General features: G+C 48.7%; 1 protein-coding gene across 15 annotated transcripts in view; it reads right to left on the bottom strand.

Annotated features, from left to right (window-relative positions):
* LOC110510956 (trafficking kinesin-binding protein 1) overlaps nucleotides 1–14,470 on the bottom strand; it is a 93,458-nt gene continuing 78,988 nt past the window's right edge. For 6 of the 15 annotated variants that reach the window (XM_090221941.1, XM_090221951.1, XM_090221915.1 and 3 more), the window contains 4 exons: nucleotides 12,876–13,183; nucleotides 11,077–11,505; nucleotides 8,209–8,311; nucleotides 1–3,116 (listed from right to left, as the gene is read on the bottom strand). In XM_090221941.1, the coding sequence (XP_090078067.1) occupies nucleotides 2,291–3,116; nucleotides 8,209–8,311; nucleotides 11,077–11,505; nucleotides 12,876–13,183 (1,666 nt within the window). In that variant the 3' untranslated portion in view covers nucleotides 1–2,290. Of the gene's footprint in view, nucleotides 3,117–7,639; nucleotides 7,738–8,208; nucleotides 8,312–10,280; nucleotides 11,506–12,875; nucleotides 13,184–14,470 lie in introns of all 15 variants that reach the window. The other 9 variants (XM_090221975.1, XM_090221977.1, XM_090221956.1 and 6 more) reach the window with 4 other exon arrangements.

Here is a 14,470-nt window from a genome sequence, read left to right as displayed (position 1 = left end):
TTCATATCAATTGTTTTATTGATAATAGCCTTTTTTTTTGCAAATTGGTGCTCTTGAAATTCCGGAACACAAAACCCTTGTTTTTAAACCAGTGTTCTGACCACTTCATGGCCTGAACAACATTTTTGTCCCTTATATATCTATATATATTCTAGTTTATTAAAAAATAGTTAACATGGCTAAATTCATTGCATACATACCATTTACAATGTACAAGTAGTATAATAATAATTCCCTTTGTGGTTGAAATGCAGTAAAACCATCATTTAAATCAACAGACACATTTGGACATAATATTTTCTGCTGTTAATCAATACATTCAAAGGCTATTCAAGTTACACACAATGTCAGCAAGGACGATTCTCTACTTTTGTCAGAAGTTAATGATAAATAATAGGCGTTTCTTCTTTATTTCAACACATATACTGCATCTATCCAAGATGTAACGAGAGCTCATCTTCTCTGCAGTTCAAGTTAAAACTCGTACGAGGAGGATATCCTCAGAACACAAAGCAGTTGTCTGCTCATACCAGGGAGGAAGCAGACAGATCAGTCAGTCCAACAACAGTGGAACTATGTAAAGTATGAGGCACTAGGACGTATTCCCTCCATCTCTCCGTTCCTCAACTTCATTTACAGTACAGGGGCTTTAGTTTAAAGCTAACAGTTCAGTCACCAAAGCTTGTTACCAGAAAGATGAAAGTCAGAAGAAAAATCTAACTTGTATAATGTTTCTCTCATAAAAGTCAACCGCGTCCCTCCCAGAGAACTCTTCTACACACCTTTTGTATTGGGAGACAGCAGTTAGTGGGCTCTGGTTGAAATGTCCTGTATATCTGATTATCACCTTAACCAAATGACTCAAGCCTTTCTTAGACTATCTAGGCCTATAGGTAAATCTTTCAACAACTTTATACACACACACACACACGCTCACATACTCGCACTGCACACACATGTCTATAAATCATGTTGGTCTGTTACAATGTATCCAAGTTCAAACCATAGCCTATTCATTCACGGCAAACATCCATGCATCCCTCTTAGCTTCAAGTGTGGCTCCTTCCCACTCTTTATTTGGATCAACTTTGAGGTGAATAACATGTGTTGTTGCCCAGTATTGTGCTAGCTAGTAGTATGAATACTGTACCTCCAACATTTCATTTCCTCAATAAAGGTCTTAGTTATGTGCATATTGTCATGATGTCACTGAACACCCTTAAATACCACTTAAGGTGCGTTCGTTGGTACTGCTTGTCACTCATTAGCTAATTAACAGGAAGAGAGTGTTTTATCTCCACATGTATACGTTTAGACCTGGGAATAAAATAAATAGATTTTTAATATGAGTTTAACTGGGCTTGGAAGCGCTCCGTTTCCTAAACAGATAACAGGTGCTACAGTACATCTTCTTCAGCCTACCGATCTGCAGGGCCAATCAACAATAAAACAATAACACATCATGGTACTATTTACTGAGGCTTGTAAGCAGAGAGAAAAGAGGACAGAGAAAGAGAGGAGAGAGAGACAGAATAGAGAAAGAGGACAGGAGAGGGGGACAGAATAGAGAAAGAGGACAGGAAATAGAGAAAGAGAGAAGGAGAGACAGAATAGAGAAAGAGGACAGGAGAGGAGAGACAGAATAGAGAAAGAGGACAGGAGAGGAGAGAGACAGAATAGAGAAAGAGAGGAGAGGAGAGACAGAATAGAGAAAGAGGACAGGAGAGAAGAGAGAGCGAGACAGAATAGAGAAAGAGGACAGGAGAGGAGAGAGAGACAATAGAGAAAGAGAGGACAGGAGAGAAGAGAGAGAGAGAGGACAGGAGAGAAGAGAGAGAAAGAGAGGAGAGGAGAGAGAGACAGAATAGAGAAAGAGAGGAGAGGAGAGACAATAGAGAAAGAGGACAGGAGAGAAGAGAGAGCGAGACAGAATAGAGAAAGAGGACAGGAGAGGAGAGAGAGACAATAGAGAAAGAGGACAGGAGAGGAGAGAGAGACAATAGAGAAAGAGAGGAGAGGAGAGAAGAGAGAGAAAGAGAGGAGAGGAGAGAGAGAAAGAGAGGACAGGAGAGAAGAGAGAGAAAGAGAGGAGAGGAGAGAGAGACAGAATAGAGAAAGAAAGAAAGGAAGACAAAATAATTAGCATTGATACAAAATGCACTGTAAAAAGAAAGGGCATCTCTTTCAGGCACAGAGTTGATTTGTCACAGACCGGGGACTCATACAGCAGCTATATATACATCCAACTCATCTGACAGGTGACAGACAGAAGAGAAAAGTCAACATTCATTCACCCATCATTGAGACTAGTCTGTCTGGGGAGTTTGGAGGAAGAAGCCAGGAGCATGTCTGTGGGGCTGTGGGGCCCCGGGCCCTTCATAGCCATGCCGGCTCCTACCATGGCCGGGTAGCTGCGGTTACGGCGGATGCCTGCGTTCAGAGCGGGGCCGAGGCCCCCTATGGGACTGGTCACCACAGAAGGGCAGAAGTGGGAAGGGCGGTGGAGGCCGCTGAGGGGCCCCAGCATGGTGGGCCCCGTGGCCCCTGATAAAGAGGGGCCGGCCCCAACCACGCTGAAGCGCTTCAGCTTGTCCACCAGCTTCAGATTGTGGACGCTGACGTCAGTCTGACACTCCCTGTCTGCTGACTCACTGCTCTGGGCCTCTGCCCTCACCTCCTTCAGGATGGAGCTGGCCGGCTTCGATGCCAGGAAGTTGTCATAGGGCGGGGCGCTGGGACTGAGTTCGAAGGGGCCCACGGGGCTGCTGGGTTTGGCACAGAGGGAGCGGTGGGTTGGGGAGTTGGGCGGCGTGGAGGGTAGGGTGTCAGGGGGCCGCGGCGGTAGAAGCGGCGGTACCCCCCCAGTGGGGATGGAGGTGCTACAGTCTGCCCGGTCCCAGCTCTGAGGGTTGTAGACTGCTGCAGAGATGCCTCGCTCCTGGAGGAGCCGCACCAGACCTCCACTAGTGCTCATGGTCTTGGTGGAGTCTCTCAGGTTGGTGAAGGACTCGGCTGCCAGGCTGAGGCGGCGCGGGGTGCAAGGGGTTGAGCAGGGGGTAGATCTGACGCTGCTGCTGCTGGTCATGACGCAGGAGGCAGTAGGACCCGACATAAGGCTGAAAGAGGGAGATGAGAGGGACACACACAGACCGTCACACACACATACTGCTATACAGTCAGCCATACCGTTATACAGTCAGCCATACTGCTATGCAGTCAGCCATACTGCTATACAGTCAGCTATGCAGTCAGCCATACCGCTATGCAGTCAGCCATACCGCTATGCAGTCAGCCATACCGCTATGCAGTCAGCCATACCGCTATGCAGTCAGCCATACCGCTATGCAGTCAGCCATACCGCTATGCAGTCAGCCATACCGCTATGCAGTCAGCCATACTGCTATGCAGTCAGCCATACCGCTATGCAGTCAGCCATACCGCTATGCAGTCAGCCATACCGCTATGCAGTCAGCCATACCGCTATGCAGTCAGCCATACCGCTATGCAGTCAGCCATACCGCTATACAGTCAGCCATAGCGCTATACAGTCAGCCATACCGCTATACAGTCAGCCATACATTCAGCCGCTATGCAGTCAGCCATAGCGCTATGCAGTCAGCCATAGCGCTATGCAGTCAGCCATAGCGCTATGCAGTCAGCCATAGCGCTATGCAGTCAGCCATACCGCTATACAGCCAGCCATACCGCTATACAGCCAGCCATACCGCTATACAGTCAGCCATACCGCTATACAGCCAGCCATACCGCTATACAGTCAGCCATACCGCTATACAGCCAGCCATACCGCTATACAGTCAGCCATACCCCGCTATACAGGCAGCCATACCGCTATACAGTCAGCTCTACAGTCAGCCATAGCGCTATACAGTCAGCCATAGCGCTATACAGTCAGCCATAGCGCTATACAGTCAGCCATAGCGCTATACAGTCAGCCATAGCGCTATACAGTCAGCCATAGCGCTATACAGTCAGCCATAGCGCTATACAGTCAGCCATACCGCTATACAGTCAGCCATATTGCTATACAGTCAGCCATACCGCTATACAGTCAGCTATACAGTCAGCCATACCGCTATACAGTCAGCCATACCGCTATACAGTCAGCTCTACAGTCAGCCATAGCGCTATACAGTCAGCCATAGCGCTATACAGTCAGCTCTACAGTCAGCCATAGCGCTATACAGTCAGCCATACTGCTATGCAGTCAGCTATACAGTCAGCCATACTGCTATACAGTCAGCCATACCGCTATACAGCCAGCCATACTGCTATACAGTCAGCCATACCGCTATACAGCCAGCCATACCGCTATACAGTCAGCCATACCCCGCTATACAGGCAGCCATACCGCTATACAGTCAGCTCTACAGTCAGCCATACCGCTATACAGTCAGCTCTACAGTCAGCCATAGCGCTATACAGTCAGCCATAGCGCTATACAGTCAGCCATAGCGCTATACAGTCAGCCATAGCGCTATACAGTCAGCCATACCGCTATACAGTCAGCCATACCGCTATACAGTCAGCCATACAGTCAGCCATACCGCTATAGTCAGCTCTACAGTCAGCCATAGCGCTATACAGTCAGCCATAGCGCTATACAGTCAGCCATACTGCTATGCAGTCAGCTATACAGTCAGCCATACTGCTATACAGTCAGCCATACCGCTATACAGCCAGCCATACTGCTATACAGTCAGCCATACCGCTATACAGCCAGCCATACCGCTATACAGTCAGCTCTACAGTCAGCCATAGCGCTATACAGTCAGCCATAGCGCTATACAGTCAGCCATACTGCTATACAGTCAGCTATACAGTCAGCCATACTGCTATACAGTCAGCCATACTGCTATACAGGTAGCCATACTGCTATACAGTCAGCCATACCGCTATACAGTCAGCCATACCGCTATACAGTCAGCTCTACAGTCAGCCATAGCGCTATACAGTCAGCCATAGCGCTATACAGTCAGCCATACTGCTATACAGTCAGCCATACTACTATACAGTCAGCTATACAGTCAGCCATACCATTGTACAGTCAGCCATAGCGCTGTACAGTCAGCCATAGCGCTATACAGTCAGCCATAGCGCTATACAGTCAGCCATAGCGCTATACAGTCAGCCATACAGTCAGCCATACAGTCAGCCATACCGCTATACAGTCAGCCATAGCGCTATACAGTCAGCCATACTGCTACACAGTCAGCCATAGCGCTATACAGTCAGCCACACAGTCAGCTATACTGTTATACAGTCAGCTATACTGCTATACAGTCAGCCACACTGCTGTATAGTCAGCCACACAGTCAGCTATACTGTTATACAGTCAGCTATACTGCTATACAGTCAGCCACACTGCTGTACAGTCAGCCACACAGTCAGCTATACTGTTATACAGTCAGCCACACAGTCATACAGTCAGCTTTAGTCAGCTATACTGTTATACAGTCAGCTTTAGTCAGCTATACTGTTATACAGTCAGCTTTACAGTCAGCTATACTGTTATACAGTCAGCTTTACTGTTATACAGTCAGCTTTATAGTCAGCTATACTGTTACACAGTCAGCTTTACAGTCAGCTATACTGCTATACATTCCGCCACACAGTCAGCTTTAGTCAGCTATACTGTTACACAGTCAGCTTTACAGTCAGCTATACTGCTATACATTCCGCCACACAGTCAGCTATACTGTTATACAGTCAGCTTTACTGTTATACAGTCAGCTACACAGTCAGCCATGCTGCCATACAGTCAGCTATGCTCCTCAGCTATGACAGACACAGCCAGAGCCTAGACCACACAATAGATCCTTCTAGAGCCTAGACCACTCAATAGATCCTTCTAAAGCCTAGACCACTCAATAGATCCTTCTAGAGCCTAGACCACTCAATAGATCCTTCTAGAGCCTAGACCACTCAATAGCTCCTTCTATCGCAGAGACCACTCAATAGCTCCTTCTATCGCAGAGACCACTCAATAGCTCCTTCTATCGCAGAGACCACTCAATAGATCCTTCTAGAGCCTAGACCACCCAATAGCTCCTTCTAGAGCCTAGATCACCCAATAGCTCCTTCTAGAGCCTAGACCACTCAATAGATCCTTCTAGAGCCTAGACCACTCAATAGCTCCTTCTAGAGCCTAGACCACTCAATAGATCCTTCTATCGCAGAGACCACTCAATAGATCCTTCTAGAGCCTAGACCACTCAATAGATCCTTCTAGAGCCTAGACCACTCAATAGCTCCTTCTAGAGCCTAGACCACTCAATAGCTCCTTCTAGAGCCTAGACCACTCAATAGCTCCTTCTAGAGCCTAGACCACCCAATAGCTCCTTCTAGAGCCTAGACCACTCAATAGCTCCTTCTAGAGCCTAGACCACCCAATAACTCCTTCTAGAGCCTAGACCACCCAATAGCTCCTTCTAGAGCCTAGACCACTCAATAGCTCCTTCTATCGCAGAGACCACTCAATAGATCCTTCTAGAGCCTAGACCACTCAATAGCTCCTTCTAGAGCCTAGACCACCCAATAGCTCCTTCTAGAGCCTAGACCACCCAATAGCTCCTTCTAGAGCCTAGACCACTCAATAGCTCCTTCTATCGCAGAGACCACTCAATAGATCCTTCTATCGCAGAGACCACTCAATAGCTCCTAGAGCCTAGACCACCCAATAGCTCCTTCTAGAGCCTAGACCACCCAATAGCTCCTTCTAGAGCCTAGACCACCCAATAGCTCCTTCTAGAGCCTAGACCACTCAATAGCTCCTTCTATCGCAGAGACCACTCAATAGATCCTTCTAGAGCCTAGACCACTCAATAGCTCCTTCTAGAGCCTAGACCACCCAATAGCTCCTTCTAGAGCCTAGACCACTCAATAGCTATTCAATAGGTTGATTTTAGTCTGACCATCATTGATCATCAATGTTAGTTTCCTTTTTTAGCACACACACTGATGCAGACTAGTACAATATAATGGAGCTTCCTGGTACAAAGTTAATGAACTAACCAATCACTGCCCATATCAATATCAGATCAAATAGAAAACAATATTAACACCTCACTGACTATTTCATTCAGAAACCAACAGACAAATCAATGGGACTCTTTGACAAGGTTATCTGGATGTTACCCCAAACACATGCTATTTCAACCCCAGATAACATTTCCTGGAAAACCCCCAAAGGAAATCAGAGACACAGTGCTAACACACCGGTAATTATACAAACCAGTGTTATGAACACCGTTCCAAACATATTTCTGGAAGCAATGAACACCCACAAGCTTTTAGCATCAATCATCAGACCACAATCAAGTTGTATTGTATGAATCAAGGCCAGGGCCCCATCATTATATTATGGAGGACATTTTCATCTGATCGTCATTGATTAGAGAGTCTCAGCCCGTTGGGGCGGAGCTGTGGTAGATTTGTTTGATTGACAGTTGACAGGAGGGGGGTTAGAGGGTTTAGAGACCAAAGGAAGCAGAATAGTTAGAAGGGGACAGCGAGGCAGGCTTTGTTATTTCCCGGGACAACCCCAACACTACGGAGTCAGACCCCAAATCCCCTACAAGGAGGCCACGCTACTAGTCATGTGACATGCGACAGGTCTCACCCACAGGGCGGGAGGGGGCGTGGCTCAGTGGGCCTGCTGCTCTAAATCAGCCTTCAGAGCAACATGAGAGAGCGGCTTCCTCTTCCTCATCACATGACCTGGAAGGGATGGGGGCAATTCAATACAATTCAATCATCTTTATTCAGGAGGGGCAATTATAGCTGTCGGACAGTGGGTATGTGTTAAACACACCATGGCTCAGCCAGGGCTAAGGAAAACGTATTAGTGAACGAAATCATAACTAACTTAGTTTTTTACATTAATTAATATTATTAATCTGAGTCACTATTTCCTTCAGCAATATGGGTTTATTATGATCCTCTCTGTATTATCATTCTCAGCCCAATGCTGAAAGCCAAGGAGGTTTCCACTGTCTGCAGTGGTAGCGGTTCAGACTTCAGACAGACACTGCCACCTAGTGGCTACAGGGGTACACTGCAGTGTCAGCATGCATCTCCAATGGCACTCTTTTCCCTATATGCTGTAGTGCACTGCGTTGGTCCAGGTCCCACAGTGGATAGGGAAGCCATTTGGGACTCCACCAGTGTGGGGTAAGAGGGTTGTCTAACCTGGGGGTGACTCTGGTCAGCTCGTCTGAGGGGTGCATGATCCGACAGGTGGTGAAGGTATAGGTGGAGCTGGTGTTGGACATGCATTTACCAGGGAAGTGGGCTGTAGACAGGAAGAGAGGGAGAGAAGGAGAGAGAGAGAGAGAGAGAGAGAGAGAGGGGGAGGGAGAGAGAGGGAGAGAGAGGGAGAGAGAGGGAGAGAGAGGGAGAGAGAGGGAGAGAGAGGGAGAGAGAGGGAGAGAGAGGGAGAGAGAGGGAGAGAGAGGGAGAGAGAGGGAGAGAGAGAGAGAGAGAGGGAGAGAGGGAGAGAGAGGGAGAGAGAGGGAGAGAGAGGGAGAGAGAGGGAGAGAGAGAGGGGAAGGGTAGAGGGTTAGTACTGGGCAGAGGAACCAACATTCTTTTAAAACATAAAATTTAAAATCAAACACTCAAAGACTGGTGGTTTAAAGCGGCATCAATTGCAAAGATGAAACCGCTGTATTTTTGCCTGAAGAAGCCGTTTTAAACCACTGAAAACAATTAGATAGGCAGATAAAGGAATGACAAGGATTTCAGCAGATTCCTAATATCCCAGGCATGAATTAGTGTTCCACTCGAACATAGGGATTCTCCATAGGGAACACAATGCAGCTTGAACTAAAAGCACTGGAGAGAAGTGGTGTGTTGACTGTTTGGAGCCGTGTGTGGACTCTGCAGTGTTGACTGTTTGGAGCCGTGTGTGGACTCTGCAGTGTTGACTGTTTGGAGCCGTGTGTGGACTCTGCAGTGTTGACTGTTTGGAGCTGTGTGTGGACTCTGCAGTGTTGACAGTTTGGACTCTGCAGTGTTGACTGTTTGGAGCCGTGTGTGGACTCTGCAGTGTTGACTGTTTGGAGCCGTGTGTGGACTCTGCAGTGTTGACAGTTTGGACTCTGCAGTGTTGACTGTTTGGAGCCGTGTGTGGACTCTGCAGTGTTGACTGTTTGGAGCCGTGTGTGGACTCTGCAGTGTTGACAGTTTGGACTCTGCAGTGTTGACTGTTTGGAGCCGTGTGTGGACTCTGCAGTGTTGACTGTTTGGAGCCGTGTGTGGACTCTGCAGTGTTGACAGTTTGGAGCTGTGTGTGGACTCTGCAGTGTTGACTGTTTGGAGCCGTGTGTGGACTCTGCAGTGTTGACTGTTTGGAGCCGTGTGTGGACTCTGCAGTGTTGACAGTTTGGAGCTGTGTGTGGACTCTGCAGTGTTGACTGTTTGGAGCTGTGTGTGGACTCTGCAGTGTTGACTGTTTGGAGCTGTGTGTGGACTCTGCAGTGTTGACTGTTTGGAGCTGTGTGTGGACTCTGCAGTGTTGACTGTTTGGAGCCGTGTGTGGACTCTGCAGTGTTGACTGTTTGGAGCCGTGTGTGGACTCTGCAGTGTTGACTGTTTGGAGCTGTGTGTGGACTCTGCAGCTCAATATCAAATGCAGGAGATGAGGTGACATTCACACCACTCCATAATAATTCCTAGGAAACAGGGTCATGGACTGAACATGTTTCCCAAATGGTCCCCTACTCACTATATAGTATACTACTTTTAACCAGAGCACTATGGGCCATGGTTGAAATAGTGCATTGTATAGGGAATAGGGGGCCATTTGGGATGACAGTAGTGTCATGTGAGTTACTGGACAGCTGTGAGAGCATGTTGTTACCAGATCACATCATATGATACCATGACAACCAAACCACAGAGACCTGGACACTGGCCATAGGTTGTACATATTCAATCTGGAGTGTGTGTGTGTGTAATACGTATATACTACATCACTATGTAGGTTTACACTAACATAGGACATCTCTAATAATTGGCTTTTTGAGTGTTCTTCATGCCTTTGAGATGAAGAATGTTGTGATGGAAGACGAGAACAAAATCACGACAACATGTTTGACACCAGATAGGACACAAATGACTCGAGTGGACGGAAGTGGTGATCAGAACTGGATGATTCAAATGAATCTGAATTTGTAAGGAAGGATCTTGAGATTTTAGGAACAGTGCGAATATGAGGTGGAGATTAAACACAATACTGAAATAAATTCAACTCAATATACTCAAAAGGGGTATGACAGTAGCACACGTCTGGACGAGGTGGGTATGTCTGGACACGTCTGGATGAGGTGGGTGTGTCTGGACACGTCTGGACGAGGTGGGTATGTCTGGACACGTCTGGATGAGGTGGGTGTGTCTGGACGAGGTGGGTGTGACTGGACACGTCTGGATGAGGTGGGTGTGTCTGGACGAGGTGGGTGTGTCTGGACACGTCTGGATGAGGTGGGTGTGTCTGGACGAGGTGGGTATGTCTGGACACGTCTGGATGAGGTGGGTGTGTCTGGACGAGGTGGGTATGTCTGGACACGTCTGGATGAGGTGGGTGTGTCTGGACGAGGTGGGTGTGTCTGGACACGTCTGGATGAGGTGGGTGTGTCTGGACGAGGTGGGTGTGTCTGGACACGTCTGGATGAGGTGGGTGTGTCTGGACGAGGTGGGTATGTCTGGACACGTCTGGATGAGGTGGGTGTGTCTGGACGAGGTGGGTATGTCTGGACACGTCTGGATGAGGTGGATGTGTCTGGACGAGGTGGGTATGTCTGGACACGTCTGGATGAGGTGGGTGTGTCTGGACACGTCTGGATGAGGTGGGTGTGTCTGGACACGTCTGGATGAGGTGGGTGTGTCTGGACGAGGTGGGTATGTCTGGAGATGTGTGCATGAGCGTGGAGGGATCGGGGACCGACGGGCAGGCGAGGAGGGGATGGCTATGGCCAATGAATGCCCCAATATCCTGAGGTAGAAGGGTGGGCTTGGGACGTCCGGTGCCTGTGTGACCCATTTAGCAGGCTCCCTCACCAGACACCCCGTCAGCGGCTGCAGCCTGATCCTGGTTCTCCTGGTTCTCGCTGTCTGGAGGTGCAGGGGACGACAGTGATGTGCTGCCTGGGCCTGTCTTGCCCTCTTCCCTGGCTTCTCCCTCTGGAAGGTTGTTGTTGATGGATCTGCCGCTGCAGGAGGAGGAGCAGGAGGAGGAGCGGGTACGGAGGCCCTGCCGGCTGAGGATGGAGATGCCACTACAGCCGGGGGTAGAGCCTGAGACAGACAGGTGGTCAGACTCCTCCACTACCTCAAAGTCCTCCTCCTCAAAGTCAGTGAACAGGTACATGTGCTCCAGGTCTAGTTCCAGAGGACGGAAGCCCTTAGTGACCACACCAGGCCGCGTGTCCAGGATCCCACCCAGGTTGGGCTGAGCCAGCTGCTGCCACTGGTGCAGGGTGGCCGAGCCTGGGAGGGAGAATATCAAACGTTAGACACGCATATATTATTAAAGTGTAATGATAATGTAATAAATATGAGTATATATTATTATAGTGTAATGATAATGTAATAAATATGAGTATATATTATAGTGTAATGATAATGCAATAAATATGAGTATATATTATTATAGTGTAATGATAATGCAATACATGTTAGTGTATACTATAGTGTAATGATAATGTAATTAATCTCAGTGTAATGATAATGTAATAAATCATAGTGTATATTATAGTGTAATGATAATGTAATTAATCTGTGTATATTATTATAGTGTGATAATGTAATAAATGGTAGTGTATATTATAGTGTAATGATAATGTAATAGCAGTGTAATAATGTAATGAACTCAAAAGTGTTGATTCATTGTGCATGTTAATGGTGTTGTCACCAGGCGGCACTAGAGACCCAGATTAGATACTCTACTAGATGTTTCCTACTACAGTATAACCTGACAGTGACTACGTCCCAAATGCCACCCTACATCCCTATATAGTGCCCTCTGATCTCTGCTGATTTTTCAATCAACCATTTAATCTGACAAAAAAAAAGCTGAAAAACTTGTTGAAAACAACATTTGGAAAATTAATATATTTAGCATTTTAACGTGGGGAAATATGTAAGAAAAACGTAGATAAAAATGTGAAGAACTTCTTTTATTTGGTTAAACGTGTGCTTCATACCTGATCTATAACTGCATCTATCGACAAACACAGTATCCAACTTGTATTTCAAACAGTAGCATTCAGGTTCTTTCAGGAGATAACACAAATATGTAGCAAATCTCTCGACAGCTTTTTGAGGATGCCTGATATGTTTGGAGATGATTTGACATGGACATTAGAGTAACAGGCTGTATGGCTGTTTAATGTAATCTCTCCTTGATAAAACATAGGATGAGAGGCACCGGGCCTCAACGATGCTGTGAAAAAGACCAGCAACAGGTCTGGATTTGCTGTGCATGATGAGAACTAAACCAGGTTAAACTAATGTGTTTGGCAGGGCTGGTGGTGGGCCGGTCTAACTCGAAGTAAAAGCTCAGACACACCAATAACGGTTTCTGGAACTTGGCACCTCTGAACGTAGTTTGCGAACATATTTATTATGTAGAATCACTTAAAGAGTTTTGGCAGGCAGACGTCGACAGCGGGTGGTCCCTAAAACACAGCATGCTGAACGATCGGCAGACGTAGGCTAGATCCACATTCGGTGTGATCTGTGTGAGCCTCAACTCTAACTGTAGATGTGGAACCAGCAGCGGGGGCTGGGTGAGTCAGAAGTAGAAGGCGTACTGTGTCAACCAGCAGCAGGGTGAGAGGTCGTGGGGGAGGAGTCACCTTCCAGTGGCTTGACGATCTGCAGCTTCTCCGGCAGGTAGGAGCGGGAGCTGAAGGAGTACCCAGACCAGATGGAAGAGAGGTGGGTTCCTCCCAGGGACATGATGCTCTCTGTGGGGGTCATACTGCCGTTGTCCACCTCTCCCTTCTCCACCAGCCCCTGGAGCTTCCGATCCCTCTCCTCCTCGAAGAACCGCCGCTCGCTCAGGTAGTTGTCCCGCCGCAGGGAGAGACGTCGCAGGGCTGCTTCCAGATCCTGAGAGCCCGGCGTTCCAGGGGTCCCTGGTTTCTTGTTGGAGTCATCCGTACTGGGGGGGGGGAGAGAGAATAGAGCAGAAGACAACATGAGTCTTGGCCATCAACCTGCATTTGCTGAGGACAGGAGAAACTGTGTACATAGTATTTATTTATTCAATCTAGTCCTATTCAACGCTACAAGTCTAACAAGAGGTCCTATAACTGGTTTTCTGTACTCAATGAGACACTGGTCCTGTACATAACAACGTGAATAGCAACAAGACTGGCTGATGACATCAACAAAAATAGTCAGTTATTTGCGGTTGTCAAACCTAATAACAAAAATCACCAATGGTCATTTGACGTCAACACAAGACGTTTTGACTTTCCTAGCATTATGTGCAGAGCCACAACATAATCAGTTGTTACAGGAGAAACTACTGTTTGGCTTTATTGTACCGTGGTTGCTATGGGAACTAGTAAAGACAAACTTCTTCCTTTCCCTCTTGGTTTACACAGCAAAGCCATGGATATTGCTGTCAGTGGTGTTGTTGTAGAGTCAGCAAATTACAATGATAGCAGATATGCATTCAGGAAACCGTCTTGTTAACACTCTGATAGACTTTACTGGACAACTACATGGATGGGACGACCTCTGACTTGTTGTTCCAGCCAGAACTTTACTTGATCAAGCAGGCAGGCAGGCAGGCAGGCAGGCAGGCAGGCAGGCAGGCAGGCAGGCAGGCAGGCAGGCAGGCAGGCAGGCAGGCAGGCAGGCAGGCAGGCAGGCAGGCAGGCAGGCAGGCAGGCAGGCAGGCAGGCAGGCAGGCAGGCAGGCAGGCAGGCAGGCAGGCAGGCAGGCAGGCAGGCAGGCAGGCAGGCAGGCAGGCAGGCAGGCAGGCAGGCAGGCAGGCAGGCAGGCAGGCAGGCAGGCAGGCAGGCAGGCAGGCAGGCAGGCAGGCAGGCAGGCAGGCAGGCAGGCAGGCAGGCAGGCAGGCAGGCAGGCAGGCAGGCAGGCAGGCAGGCAGGCAGGCAGGCAGGCAGGCAGGCAGGCAGGCAGGCAGGCAGGCAGGCAGGCAGGCAGGCAGGCAGGCAGGCAGGCAGGCAGGCAGGCAGGCAGGCAGGCAGGCAGGCAGGCAGGCAGGCAGGCAGGCAGGCAGGCAGGCAGGCAGGCAGGCAGGCAGGCAGGCAGGCAGGCAGGCAGGCAGGCAGGCAGGCAGGCAGGCAGGCAGGCAGGCAGGCAGGCAGGCAGGCAGGCAGGCAGGCAGGCAGGCAGGCAGGCAGGCAGGCAGGCAGGCAGGCAGGCAGGCAGGCAGGCAGGCAGGCAGGCAGGCAGGCAGGCAGGCAGGCAGGCAGGC

This window comes from Oncorhynchus mykiss, chromosome 3 (genome assembly GCF_057628025.1).
Source record: "Oncorhynchus mykiss isolate SJ-2025 chromosome 3, ASM5762802v1, whole genome shotgun sequence".
In the NCBI taxonomy this organism is placed as follows: domain Eukaryota; kingdom Metazoa; phylum Chordata; class Actinopteri; order Salmoniformes; family Salmonidae; genus Oncorhynchus; species Oncorhynchus mykiss.
The sequence above is the reverse complement of the archived record's forward strand: the minus strand, read 5'-3'. Positions and strand labels throughout refer to the sequence as shown.